The following is a 13,280-nucleotide window of genomic DNA, read 5'->3' as shown; positions in this document are numbered from 1 at the left end:
TCGGTCTCTGGGGGAGGTGAGGAATGAGGAGAGCGATGATTCTGAAGAAATGATGGAGCGAAGAAGAGGAGCAGCGGAGAAAGGAGGCTATATTTATTTGGCAAATCACCATTACGTGTTTCTGAAAAATGATCCTGGATTTCGTTATATACTCACAAGCCAGGAAGTTTTTGCAACGTTGCTCATAAAGCCCACACAAGGTTATGATGATTGACATATACACCAGCTCAGCAATCTAGGTTGAGGGACCATGGCCGGGATTTTGTCAGTTGCCGAATGAATTTGAATGATTCTTCTTATGATGCACATTTATTGTACACCCACCCACCATACACCATTATCGTCCCTATATTCAAAATAGCGTGGCTCTAACGTTGTCGTCCAATTCAGTTATTTATCATCCAATACGTGACCATACTTTTCTAACTCAACACTCAGTCGTATATTTTTTCATGCTTTTTTACTTACAGATAAAAAGTCGTATGATCGCAGTTCTTTCTTCTTATCTGTCACGAGCCTGTACGAAGTAGAAGAGATCATATACAAGTCACGACTCCCTTCAGATAAGAAGGTCCAGCTGGACCTCCGATAGAAGAACTGGACTTCCAGCTGGACCTCGAGGGATATAAATAGATTTCTGTAGAAGTATATAAAGGGGGGGAGTTCTATCCTCGATCTTGATCTTCTTCCCCTCGAAGATCAATATCTCATAAGTTACTTTGCGAAAGGTCCTCGAGCTCCCATTGCTCGCTCTTGTCTTACCTGGAACCACCTTCGACTTAAACTTACCTCACTAGTATATAATTAAGCTTGCCTGATCTTCCCAAGCACAAATACTTTCGCCCTATACCATAGGCCAACAGACAAGTGTCAAGAGGTATATCTTACATATCTCATCGTTTAGTTAAACTACGGCTTTCCATCTCGTCTCCAAGGCCGGACCTTGTTGGGGACGAGTCGTAACATTATCCTTCTTATCTTCCTCCTCTTGTCCTTTCCATCTTGTAAACGATTTACTGAGCCAAGGCCAGCATGCACCAAACAGGAATCAATAACATGCTACACTGTGCATCCATCACAATGTCTGTGCAAAGCCTTTTCTATCGGTGTCACCACTAGGATCCTCATCCACGCCAATTCTGTAATACTGCCTTGACCTCTTGCATTAGATGTCAGTATTGCAGGCCTAGAGATGTCCGCCTACAAGTGTCTGATAGCAAGAGCAACATTATGATCAGAGCCATGACCCAATCTCACGCTCGTCCAGCTCTCCTTCCCAATCTTCTACTCTCAAGTACTCACCCAACGACATTAGTCGTTCCTTTTCATTCCCTGCATTCGGCGTCCCGATACCATCTCTTGCACTTTTCCCCCTATTATTCTTATCCGTCGTTCTGCCGTCTACAACCAAGCTTTTTACGGCTGGACTTGTTCCCGATGAGTGAGGGTGGGGATAATTGCTAAACCTGCCAAACAGTTTGATTCCTTTCGCTGCCCCCACTTTCTTCAGCCCTTCCATTACCTTTTGTTGTACTGCTTCTTCTTCAACAGGTTTATTGTATCCAAGCCACGTCGCCCTGAAACATCCTGTGTTCACCAATGTTACTCGCGTCCCTGGGTACTTTTTCCTCAACGCAGCTAACAGTACCACCATCTCTTTTCTCACTTGACGCCATGGGTCCCCTTCGATGGTGCGCAACGGTTTATATCGTTTGGCGCCTTGGTGGAAGATAATAACGATATCGCGAAGGTCAGGGATGCTTGTGCTAAGGAGAACGGAAGCTGCAAAGCTCCCTGGTCGAAAGGAGATGGGGTGGGCGTTGGTTTTGAGGAGGAGTACAAGTTTTTTGGGCGCCTTGGATGATAGCCATTCATGGCCTTTCCACGAACAGAACCAACTTCCGTAATAAGGATCGTAGCATGGCCCGATAAAGACGACCTTTTCGGAAGCAGGCAACCTCGGCGCATAATTCTCGTATCCCGCATCTTCATCCCTAAACTTGGACGGCACCCCTGTAGAAGACATATAGCCGCATAATGAATCAAGGTGTATTCGGATAGCCTTGACTTTATTGAACAACTCGAGGAAACGGTGCTCACGACGATATAGGGCGAGCGACCACCCAAAGTGCCGAAAATAGAAATCGATCACACGAGTCATACCTCTCAACTCTGCAGAAAGGTTTGGGAATGGGAGAGGCTTGATCAACCCGAGACTGATAATTTCTCTGGTGGTAGGCCCAAAGTAATGAGTTTTGAGAGGTGATTTGGATTGGAGGCCAACAGGGACTCGGTACCATAGCGGATTAAGAGCGAGCGGAGATAGAGCTCGACATGTGAGCGCGATAGCCCGGAGTGCAGATGGGTTGTCGGTGAGGTGGGAGATGATTTGTTCAAAGATCTCTTGTGGGAAGATTGGCAGATCGGTTGGAGTGCTAGGTCTCGTAGTCAGGGTTGAGGTGGCCTTTACCGAACATGGAGTCAGTCGTGTGGAAGCGACAAAGAACGGTGTGACTCTCGGATTCACTCACAGAACGAGATGGTTTGATGGCTATGAGGAGGGTCTTCTTGAAGAGTTTGCGAGAGGAGACCATAGTAAAATGCGTCAGGCAATGTAAATAGGATAGGAAGGGGAATGATATCTTGCCAGCTTGAATTTGGCGCAGGGCTTTTACAGTGTGGGCAGGGTTTTCTGATAAAAGAATTTAGTTCTTGGCAGTCCGTTGACAATCGTCACCGTCGAAAGCCGGCGGGCATCGCCGTCCCACGGGGCCCAAAATAGATATTGGGGCAACTAAACCGGTCCAGGGGGACTTCTTTAAATTCCGCAAGGAGCTCCTCTCAATTTGCTGCCCACTTGACTGTCATCTGTCGCTCATACTTAACACACCACGGCCTCCAGCACCGATGGAGGGCGAAAACGGTATAGATAGTCGACCGAGTCACATTGTTTGATATGAACGGTTCATGCATGCATGCAAATTGAACGACGAACAAGTCACGTCGTTCGAGTTAAACACTCTAACACTCTGGATCGATCTACATACGTATTCCGCCTCAATTTGCTGGAACGATAACAATTTTCTTCGATGGAGATAGCCCAATTATCACTCCACCCTCTAGCTTCTCTATTATCCGCCCATATATTTCCTCTCATCTCTCTCTTCTTTTGTAGAAAGACGCATTTCCCTTTTATAAAAGTTGTCTCCCATGGAGACCTGAAATTGAAAGTAGGTGAGGTAGTGGGCCGACTACTTGAAGGTAGAGTCAGGGGCTGAGGTGACGCTTGTTGATGTCGACGGACCTGGAAGGTCGGAAAATGCAGCAGGTTGAAAGACCGGGCAGATGCGGAAAACCAGGCGGCTTTCAACCTCTGAACCTCCCCTCTAGCTCCCTAAGCTTTGCTTCCAACCTCTCAATCCCTTCTTCCCCGTACTTCTTTTCTTCTCCTTCCTCCTTATCATCTTGGCTTGCCTTAGTACCTGAAGTAGAGCCGAACATTTCCAAGCTTTTCTCCAAAGATTCCATTTTTCGCTCATGAGTCGTATCAAGCTCAAACACACCATTGTTGGCAGAGGCGGAAGCCGCCGCATAATCTTCTCGTTCGTGGACGATCCGCTCGAGGTCTTCGGGTAAAACCTCAGAACGGCGAATGGAAGAAATTTGTTTGATATAATCGTGGAGGTCGTCTAAAAGAGCTTGCCGAGAATGAGGAATGGAGTTGAGGGTAGGAATAGAGGTTGGTGAAGAGAAGGAAGAAGCCTTTGCGAAAGCGAGAAGAGCAGCCGCTCTACCGCGCAATGCGCCGATTCGGCGAGACAATGGTACGGACTGAGCGAAAGCTTCGTCAAAGCCCTGTTGAAGAGTGGATAGTTTACCGTCTGTGATACCTTCTCTGTAGCCGGCCTGTGAAATTCATTAGCGAGCACATTTGCGAGTGTCAAATGACGCACGTCGCTGTATTTGCTGGCGATACGAGTGTATTCTTGCTCAACCAGGGGGTCTTGCGCGCCTCCTTGCTGAGGGCCGTTGAGCCAGTCATCGTCTTCGAACATGATGAGTATGCGATAAAGGTTGAGTGGAAAATGAAGGTGGAAAGATTAATTGAGTCTTTTCAAATGAATTTATAATCCGAATAAAAACACTCTCGAGAATTGAACTCAAGCTCTCGCCTGATCTTGCCATGTATATTTCATCCAATTACAAACACAATTCTAATGGGATTACAAATGAAGGTAATACGTAATATAGTGCCTCGGATTTTTTTCTAAAAAATTTCTCGTCGCACAACCCGAGCAAATAATCCCTTGCCACTGATATGTCTCATCTTTCCCAACCGTTCTTTTCCCTCCTTACCTGCTTCCGATGCTCCCCAGACAGCTCTCAAGAGCACCTCGTGCTCTAGGATACGTCCTTCCCCGTTTCTCCCCTCCTTCCTCTGTTCTTCGAACCGTCACTCCTGCTTTCGCCAGGTCCACCCAGCTCTCCTTGAGACGTAAGTCTTCTAGTGAAGGCCGATGTAGTTCTAAGGCTGATGTAGTTCTAACGGTGACTTTAGGAATTCTTGAGAAAAGGGGCTACGCTGTTTCTGCCGTTGCCGAAAAAGACGACGACTTCTTTTCCGGCGCCGAACTCGCTCCATCCTCCAATACCGTGGTTATCCCTCCCCAACTTGACGACCCTGGCCATCCCGCCTCAGAACCTCTAGTCGACACCGTCCCATTCGAATCTCTCAAAGGTCGAATTAACCATGATACACTCAAAGCGCTCACCGTCAAACCTTTCAAATTTACCGCGATGAGTGAAGTGCAAAAGCGTGTGTTGGGACTTTTGCCACATTTGAGTGGGGGAAAGTTGAGGAGCAAGGCGAGGGAAGAAGCCGAACAGGAGGGTGAGGTCGAGATGAAAGAGGAAAGGGAAGATTTGTTAGTAAAGGCCAAGACTGGTACCGGAAAGACTATGGTGCGTATTTGCGTATTCTGATCTAGGGTATTGAGCTAATATTGTTCAGGCATTCTTGGTCCCTGCGATTGACGCACGCATTAACACTCTTGAACGTCTCTCTAAAGCACCCAATCCCGACGGTACCATTCCTGATAAGCATGCCCAGGGCCGCAACCACCGCGCCATCTCCCGTTCCCACCTGGGCGCTTTGATCATCTCTCCTACTCGAGAACTCGCTACCCAGATCGCAGTTGAAGCGGAGAAACTCTGTACTTGGCATAAGGACTTGACCGTTCACTCATTCGTCGGTGGTGAAAGCCGACTCAGGCAATTGAAAGAGTTTTCAAGACGGTCCAAGGATGTAGTGGTGGCTACCCCCGGCCGATTGAGAGATTTGATCTCAGAACCCCTAGTGAAGGATGCGTTGGCCAAGACGGATATGCTTGTGCTTGATGAAGCTGATACGCTTCTCGATATGGGTTTCTCCGAAGACCTCAAGTTCATCATTGACCATCTGCCAAAAGAGCGCCAGACATTGTTTTTCTCTGCGACTGTTTCCAAAGAAATTGCTGCGATCGCTCGACACTCTTTGCGAAAGGGCCACAAGGTCATCGACTGTGTCCCCAAGAACGAATCAAATGTCCATCTCCACATCCCCCAGTACGCCACTGTCGTTCCTTCTTCTGCTGACGCGATGCCCCACATTATGCGACTCATTGCCCAGGACCAAATGGCGAACCCCAAGAGCAAGATCGTTTTATTCCTCAACACTACCAAACAAACCATGCTCACCGCTACCCTCGTCCGCGAGTTGGTCGATACTTTGCCTGCACAAACAGCCGTCTACGAGATTCACTCCAAACTTGATCAAAACAAACGTACCCGCTCTTCCGACAAGTTTAGAAGGGAACACCGCCCAGCGGTGCTCGTTACTTCTGATGTTTCTGCTAGAGGTGTGGATTACCCAGGTGTGACGAGGGTTATCCAACTTGGTGTTCCCTCGACTACGGAGCAGTATATCCACCGTGTTGGTCGTACCGGGCGAGCCGGGAAGGAAGGTCGAGGTGATCTCGTTCTCTTCCCCTTTGAAGCTGGCTTCCTCGACCATCTCAAGGGCATCCCTATCCAGCGTATCTCCACTTCTGATCTTACCTCGGACGTCATCGCCAAGGCGCCCTCATCATACGCCTCTGTTATTGACTCTCTTCCTTCCGCCGTCGAGAGCCTTCTCCCTACTCTTGACCCCAAGGCTGTCGAGGAAGTCTTCATGTCCATGCTCGGCTACTACCACTCCAAGCAGCAGATGTTGGACGCTTCAGCGCAGGATATCTTGAAGGGTTTGAAAGCCTGGTCAGTCGAAGGCGGTGGTTTGATCGAACCGCCTTACGTGTCAGAAGAGTTTTTGAAGAAGGTAGGGTTCAGTGAGAAGAGGAGGAACACCAGGAATGGAGGTGGTGGATCCAGGGGTGGGTTTGGAAGGAGCAGTGGTGGGTTTGGAAGGGGCAGTGGTGGGTTTGGAAAGAGGGATGGCGGTAGGAGGGAGGACAGTGGAGGTTTTGGAGGTAGAGGGCAAGGTGGTGGTGGAAGCGGATTTGGCGCTAGGAGGGATGGTGGTGGCGGCTTTGCGGGGAAGAGTAGGAGCGGGGGCTTCAAGCGAGACTATTAAGGCCTTCTCCTCTCCTATTTTCAGTACGACGTGATCCTTACCGTCCTGTTTATTTTCTCCGTCTTCTACTCCTTTTCTCTCCTCCAAAAAGACCTACACATCTATATCATCTCGACTAACCCGTCGCTCTCGCCCTTCCTACCAATCATCAAAGATAAAAAAAAATTCCCGATCTCTTCAAAATTAAACGATATAGAACCGAATTAGAACCGGGACGAACATTCGTCTCTTGATTTTTGTCTTCATCATCAGCATAACAGATATTGCAGCTAGTCATATTTAGGTCACTTCTCTTTTTCTGGGATTATGTTGGATGTCCTCATACAGGATGAATTCTCCAAGAGAAGTGGATGGGGGGAAGGGGAATATAAAGTTGAACCTTTGTTGTACCAATATCCTTCACACCATTCATGCACTATTTAGTCTTTGGTTTCTCTCGCAATTGGAGAAGATTTAGTAGATTCAAAGTATCACTTTCGTGCTCTCACGGCCTGGTTGTGTCTCCATATCACAACGTAATACATGTCATCTGTCTATCGCCAATTCTTTTTCTCAACTCTTCTCTCTCGTTCCCTTGCTACCCCTACTTTTCCGGTTTCCTGCAATTTTACTGCCCTCGCCATCGCCATCGCCGACGCCGACACCTCCTATTAACCCTGTCAACCTCCTCCACCCCTTTTCCCATCCTTCCTCAAACCTTTTCTCCGAAAACTTTTCCTCCGCCGCTTGTCTTGCCGCCTTTCGCATTTTCATCGCCTCCTTATCTGACATTGTCATTGCTTGATACATGGCTTCTGCAAATGAGGCGGCCGTTGTGGCGTGGAATCCAGTACGCTGGTTGTGAAAGGGGACCACAATATCGAGCAGCGGGCCGGCCGATGCGTGAACGACAGGGATAAGTCCTGCTGCCTGAATTTTTGGGAGATCCCCGCATGTTAGCTGTGGTGTATAAATCAAGGGGGGGGGGGGGGGGGGGAAGAAGACACACCATGAATTCAACGACATTGATTCCGAAATGTTCGTCCATCATAGTGTTCAAGCCAACAGAGGCTTGGCCCAGCCGTCGTACAATTTCAGAGTACGGCGCGCTCACCACAAATTCGACGTTATCCTATCAAGAGTCCATTCAACCAGTCAAGTAAGGGTGGGAGAGAAAAGAAAGACGGCCCCCAAAAATCAGTATACATTTTTATACTTTTTCCAGTGAAGAATGGGCAAAAACTCACCTCGATATTCAATTCTGTGGCAATCTTCTTCAACCCCTCCAGCCGTTGTTGATCACCCTCATCCCTTACGCCGCCCATCATCACCAACTTGACTCCTCCTTCACCCTCTCTCATCTCGGGATGTTCCTTCAACAGAATCGCAAAGGCCTCCAACTGCTTTTTATGATCCTTCTCCGGACGGAACTGCGCAAGAGACACAAATTCCCTCTTTCTACCTCTTTTAGGCGTGGGGGAGGGAAGGGAGAGGGGGAGTGAAGAGAGTTTTCGAGTATCGCACGGTGGGTACACTACTTCACACCTGGTATCGCCGGCGTCATCCCCTTCTTGGAGCTCTCCCCTCTCTCTACGTTTTTCTAGTGTGAGGTCATCCTTGAGAAGGAGGGAGGCTAGAAAGGATTGGCGGGCGGAGAGGAGGAGGGATTGGATGTGTGCTTGGGTCCAGGAGGAGTTTGTGAGGATGTGTTGGCAGTAAAGGAGGGAGAGGGAGTAAACGGACGTAAAGATGTGGTAGTACCTATTTCATTGTTAGAAACCAACTCGAAGCGTGGGTATACTTACAAAAGCTTGATCTTTGTCCTCACCCAACTCTTCGCCGCACCACCGTTCTCAACCCCCACCGTGCGCGCTTTTACACGCTTCACCATATCCGCGCTGACAGTTGGGTAGTGGGTGTAGGAGCCGATTGCGATCTGAGAACCGGCGATAAGGCGAACGAGGGGAAAAGTGAACGCATAGCCCATGGAATCTGCGGGGGGGTTTTAGTTTTGGGTGCTTTTTGAACAGGGATATACAAAACTTACCAATGAACAGATCACCCCATAAGCCGTCTTCTCCGCATAGCCCTTCGAAAGCAAGCACCAAGCTTCCCAACGACTGCCCCAACAAGGTGAACCTCTTCCAATAACCATCTGAAATCAGGTACCTCTTTTTGAGGGGCACAAAGTGCAGTCTAGCGGGATCGAGCTCGATGGAGAAGCGTTCATAGACTTTTCCGATGATTTCCTCTTTCGACGCGGTGGGGTAGTCGCCCGAGTAGACGAGGACGAGGGTATCAGGCTCTTGGCGTTGGATGTACCGGACGGCGACCCAGAGCACACGTTCCCCGCCTCCGCCGGCGTTGCAGTACGGATGCCAGAAGCCGACAATGGTTTTTTTGGTGCTCATGTAAGGGGGAGTTGTGGTGGTGCCATGGATGAGGACGTTGTCGGGCATACCCATCTTTTCGAGGAGGGTGGCGCGCTTTAGGGCGTTGGTTTTGCGGAGGCTGTTGATATACAGCGCACAGCCGCCAACGGAAAGAAGGAGAAGCATGGGGACTATACTTGCGACAAGGCCCCAGTTGATACCGGTGTAGTTGACAAGGGCGAGGCCGAGGCCGGAGAGGAAAAACGTGGATTTGAGAAATCGGGAAAGAGATGAGCCGGAGAGGACTGACCAGATTGAAAGGATGAGGAATACCCAAACGACGTCGAGGGAGATGGATGATTGGGCTGGGTGGGAGAAGAGGGTGGTGTAGAGGTACGAGGTGAGTGATTGTCCGGTGGGAATGGCGGTGATAAGGCGAATTGTAGCGGGGATATGGATGACGCCGGCCAGAGCAATGAACACTGTATTGAGAAAAGAGGGGGATACACCTTTGCGAGACGCGACGTCTTCTCCGCTCGCGGGGGGGCTGGTCAGTACGAGAAAGAGGGCACCATGTAGCCATAACAGCATTTTCATAAACCTGCCGGTCCCCACGTCCTGTGGTAAAAAGTATATCGGGACAAACGCCATGACGAGGGGCAGCGCGATGTAGAGAGGAATCGTCCGTGGGGAAGGATGGATACGCGGGTGGAGAGAGAGGGCGACGAGGAACAAGGAGGTGGCGACGGACATGGCAACGAGCTGACCGAGAAGCATGTAGGCATAAGGATACGTGATGCCCCGTCGGCCGCCTAATATATCCATTGTTTTAGCTGATTGCATATAGGAGGGATGGGACTCACTCTCGAACCAGACTATAGCGGTGAACGCGACGGTCCAAGTACAGATCCAGCTTGACCACCACCAGTTCCCGGGGCCGTTGCATACGATTGACCAAGCTTGTTCGAATAAACCCGTGTTGGCTAGCCATTGGCCGACAGTGCTTGGTGAATTGTATACTGCGAAATCTTGGTATGACCACTAATCATTCATGGTCAGCTGTTCAATCAGGGGATGGTTAAAACGTTTTTTCGTTGACGGACACTCATAAACTGGATCATGACTAGGAAAGGAATCAGTGCTTGGAACGTGGTTCGGTATGACTCACAATACCATGTGCAAAGCAGTGCTCCCAGAGCCGATCTGAGAAAGAAGAAGGCCTTTCCTTCAAAAAGCTTGTCGAGCTGTATTCCGGCGACGAGCGATCTGAAGACGAGGCCGAATGATAGAAATATGAGGAGGAAATAGGTGAGCAGGATGGCGTAGGCCATACATTCCTGGCCGTCCATCTTTTATTGAAAGGTATTCGGAAGTGAACGGATGATGTTATGAAACACAAACAGCGAGTGTTGAAAAGATAAAAAAATAATGATGTGGAAGATGACAATTGTCTAAACTGCTCGCTCCCGATCTCCGCTCTTTACGCTTACCTTTGCTCTTTATTTCAAGTTATCCATCCTACCTATAAACACTTTCTCCGCAAAAATATGGGACACAACTCGGACAAGCTATACGTGACGCACTCGGAACATGCGGCGGGGAGCCACACTGCTTCAAGTTTTGGGAAAAGACAAGAGACGGGCAAATCAGAGTTTCAGCGATTACCGTTGTAAGTGTTATTTGTCCTCGTCCCTCGTTTCGGGTTGCGGTTTCTCGATAGCTTATGTGTGTGTGTGTGTGTGTGTGTGGTGTGCAGTGACTGCTGTGCGTTATCTCTACAGCCGTTCAAGAATCCAGTCGCTGTTATATCGGAAACGAAAGCAGGAGAAGCGCCGAGAGCAGATGTCTTTGACCTTTTGAACATTGTTCCTTATATCAGAAAATTCAAGTCTAGTGAGTTGGGCCGAATCGCTCCGTGTTGGCTCTTTTAACTGATGAGGGATAACCCCCCCAAGACCCGGTAACTGGTAAACCTCTGGAAACGAGCCAGTTGATCAAACTCAACTTTTCCCGAGTGGGTGTGGCTCCAAAAAGAAAGAAAAAAAGGATGTTGTGGCTGATGTAAAAAGTGCAGAATGCGGAAGGCAACCTCCATGACCCGATCACTTATAAAGTCTTCTCCCCCCACATCCACATTGTCTTTCTCAAAAACACTGTACGTTTTCTTATACTTGTCCGAACACCCACTCATTACTTGTTATATAGGGCAATGTATTTGACATGGCATCCCTTCAGCTGCTCGCTATCAAGCCCAAGACATGGCGAGATCTGGTAAACGACGAGCCGTTTAAGCGGAAGGATATCATCACGATCCAGGATCCGGAGAACCTTGCTGCAAGGGATTTGAGAGAGTATGATTATGTGAAGAAGGATTTAAAGGTGTCGGGTATGTTGGTTCTTGCCCAGATTGATGGTGGGGGCTGATTGATGATAAGAGGACGAGCTGGCTGGGGATCCGTTGAGAGGAATCAATGTGGATGCAGCAGGGGGAGCTAGCAAGGTGTTAAAGATGATTGCTGAAAAAGTAGGTTTTCGGTTTCGTCTGTAGAAAATGTAGCGTTTATTGAAAAACGCCCAGAACAAATCTGGACAATCGCCAGCACCGACACCATCGAAAATAGACGATGGAAAGGGGCAGGAAAAGAAGGAGGGCGTTGTTGCGAAGCGCAAGGTTGAGCAGATGGCTTGTGAGTCTAACCCTAAATCTTTGTTGAGATGTACTAACATGGAATATGTATCGCAGACAATGCATCCAACTATAGTTCTGGCCGAGCTGCTGCTTCGCTGACTAGTACTTCATTGATGCCTGAAACGAAGAGTGAACGCGCCATGTTTGATGAAGAAGAATGCAAGTGTCTTTTTTTATTTCTAACTACCTGGCTGATTGAAATATCAGACATGTTTGAAGAACTGTCCCGCCCGACGAAAGATAAAGAGCGACAGAAATCCAAAGCGTACGCGACGATAACGACCAACTTTGGGCCGCTGAATGTCGAACTTCATGGGGACCGTGCGCCAAAGACGGTGTATAATTTTGTGCAGCTTGCGAAAGCGGGCAAGTATGATAACGTCGTGTTCCATCGATTGATACCTGGTTTCATGGTCCGTGTTTCTTGTCGTTTGTCCGTTTGGTTCTTCCGCTGATAGGGGAACAGGTCCAAGGGGGCGATCCAACCGGTACGGGGCGAGGGGGAGAGTCATATTGGGGTGAACCGTTTAGAGACGAGCATGGTGAAAAGGGGGCGTACAAACACGATTCCCGTGGTGTGCTGGCAAGTCCGAGTGTCAGTCGTGGGGTAAGCTAACAGCGCAACCGCCTGCAGTCAATGGCAAACTCTGGGCCGCGCACGAATGGCTCTCAGTTCTTTTTCACTTTCCGCCCGACGCCGCATTTGGACGGTAAGCATACGGTGTTTGGCAAGCTTGTGGGCGGGGAAGAGACGTTGGACAAGATTGAGCGGGTGAATGTGCGGCCGGGCGGGGATCGGCCGGTGAGGGATATCGTTATTCAGGGTGTTACCGTGTACGTCCCGGGTTCTTTCCTGAAGCAGCGAGCTGACGCGGGGGATAGCCTGCAAGACCCGTTTGAAGCGTACCAAGCGCGGCTGCAAGCGCGTCTGGCGCGACAAGACCAATCGGACGCGGCGCTGAAACGGCGGGCGGAGGCGCAGAAGGAGAGGGAGAAGGACAGGACGACGTGGCTGGGTACGAAGCTGGGAGAGAAGGGCGCGGTGGGGAAGAGGAGGATGGAGGAGGATGTGGGGGTGGGGAAGTATCTGAAGGTGGGGGGAGAAGCTGGACAGAGGACGACATTGGACGTGGTGGACTATGGGGTGGAGAAGAAGAAGAAGAAGGCGGGGGGGTTTGGCGATTTCTCGGGGTGGTAGGAGGCGCCGGTTAATTGTCGGGTAATTGTAATTGTGGTAGTAGACATGTATCGCGTCTTCAGCTCCCCCCGATGAACATCCCCCCCCTCCCCGTCGTCCACGCCGCACGGACCACCCTCGCCTGGGCCGCCCTCACCGCGGGCACGCACCGCGCCAGGATGCAGGACTTGTTTGGCTTCCTCGTCATGGCCTGTGAGCTCCCCCCTCCCCCCCACTAGCTTGCCAAACACCGTAGGCTTACCGTCCAAATGCGGCGTCGGGCGGAAAGTGAAAAAGAACTGAGAGCCATTCGGGCGCGGCCCAGAGTTGGCCATTGACTGCAGGCGGGTGCGCTGTTAGCTTACCCCACGACTGACACTCGGACTTGCCAGCACACCACGGGAATCGTGTTTGTACGCCCCCTTTTCACCATGCTCGTCTCTAAACGGTTCA

General features: G+C 49.8%; 6 protein-coding genes across 6 annotated transcripts in view; 3 read left to right on the top strand and 3 right to left on the bottom strand.

Moving 5' to 3' along the window:
- Nucleotides 1-894: 894 nt before the first annotated feature.
- On the bottom strand, nucleotides 895-2,682 carry CNJ00240 (expressed protein). Its single transcript, XM_567281.2, has 2 exons — nucleotides 2,532-2,682; nucleotides 895-2,464 (listed from the first exon to the last, which is right to left on the bottom strand). The coding sequence occupies exons 1-2, from the start codon at nucleotides 2,592-2,594 to the stop codon at nucleotides 1,235-1,237; spliced, it is 1,293 nt and encodes a 430-aa protein (XP_567281.1). The 5' UTR covers nucleotides 2,595-2,682; the 3' UTR covers nucleotides 895-1,234.
- Nucleotides 2,683-2,950: 268 nt separating this feature from the next.
- Nucleotides 2,951-4,143, bottom strand: CNJ00230 (hypothetical protein). Its single transcript, XM_567280.2, has 2 exons — nucleotides 3,954-4,143; nucleotides 2,951-3,906 (listed from the first exon to the last, which is right to left on the bottom strand). The coding sequence occupies exons 1-2, from the start codon at nucleotides 4,053-4,055 to the stop codon at nucleotides 3,367-3,369; spliced, it is 642 nt and encodes a 213-aa protein (XP_567280.1). The 5' UTR covers nucleotides 4,056-4,143; the 3' UTR covers nucleotides 2,951-3,366.
- Nucleotides 4,144-4,314: 171 nt separating this feature from the next.
- Nucleotides 4,315-7,081, top strand: CNJ00220 (RNA helicase, putative). Its single transcript, XM_567279.2, has 3 exons — nucleotides 4,315-4,495; nucleotides 4,559-4,962; nucleotides 5,012-7,081. The coding sequence occupies exons 1-3, from the start codon at nucleotides 4,366-4,368 to the stop codon at nucleotides 6,608-6,610; spliced, it is 2,133 nt and encodes a 710-aa protein (XP_567279.1). The 5' UTR covers nucleotides 4,315-4,365; the 3' UTR covers nucleotides 6,611-7,081.
- CNJ00210 (conserved hypothetical protein) lies at nucleotides 7,075-10,356 on the bottom strand. Its single transcript, XM_567278.2, has 8 exons — nucleotides 10,130-10,356; nucleotides 10,065-10,084; nucleotides 9,825-10,002; nucleotides 8,637-9,773; nucleotides 8,395-8,581; nucleotides 7,837-8,350; nucleotides 7,599-7,721; nucleotides 7,075-7,519 (listed from the first exon to the last, which is right to left on the bottom strand). The coding sequence occupies exons 1-8, from the start codon at nucleotides 10,308-10,310 to the stop codon at nucleotides 7,163-7,165; spliced, it is 2,697 nt and encodes an 898-aa protein (XP_567278.1). The 5' UTR covers nucleotides 10,311-10,356; the 3' UTR covers nucleotides 7,075-7,162.
- A 131-nt stretch (nucleotides 10,357-10,487) lies between these two features.
- Nucleotides 10,488-12,871, top strand: CNJ00200 (conserved hypothetical protein). Its single transcript, XM_567277.1, has 12 exons — nucleotides 10,488-10,630; nucleotides 10,718-10,854; nucleotides 10,917-10,975; nucleotides 11,036-11,116; nucleotides 11,167-11,347; nucleotides 11,397-11,485; nucleotides 11,540-11,648; nucleotides 11,705-11,809; nucleotides 11,858-12,063; nucleotides 12,117-12,233; nucleotides 12,285-12,484; nucleotides 12,533-12,871. Exons 1-12 carry the CDS (start codon nucleotides 10,509-10,511, stop codon nucleotides 12,846-12,848), a joined length of 1,722 nt encoding a protein of 573 aa, XP_567277.1. The 5' UTR covers nucleotides 10,488-10,508; the 3' UTR covers nucleotides 12,849-12,871.
- Nucleotides 12,872-12,942: 71 nt separating this feature from the next.
- The window catches only part of CNJ00190 (hypothetical protein), a 1,159-nt gene continuing 821 nt past the window's right edge, over nucleotides 12,943-13,280 (top strand). Inside the window, exon 1 of the mRNA XM_567276.2 lies at nucleotides 12,943-13,040. Within this exon, the coding sequence (XP_567276.2) occupies nucleotides 13,007-13,040 (34 nt within the window). The 5' untranslated portion in view covers nucleotides 12,943-13,006. The remainder of the gene's footprint in view (nucleotides 13,041-13,280) is intronic.

Source organism: Cryptococcus neoformans, assembly GCF_000091045.1.
Source record: "Cryptococcus neoformans var. neoformans JEC21 chromosome 10 sequence".
NCBI lineage: Eukaryota > Fungi > Basidiomycota > Tremellomycetes > Tremellales > Cryptococcaceae > Cryptococcus > Cryptococcus deneoformans.
Note: the sequence above shows the minus strand (reverse complement) of the source record. Positions and strands in the feature narration are given on the sequence as shown.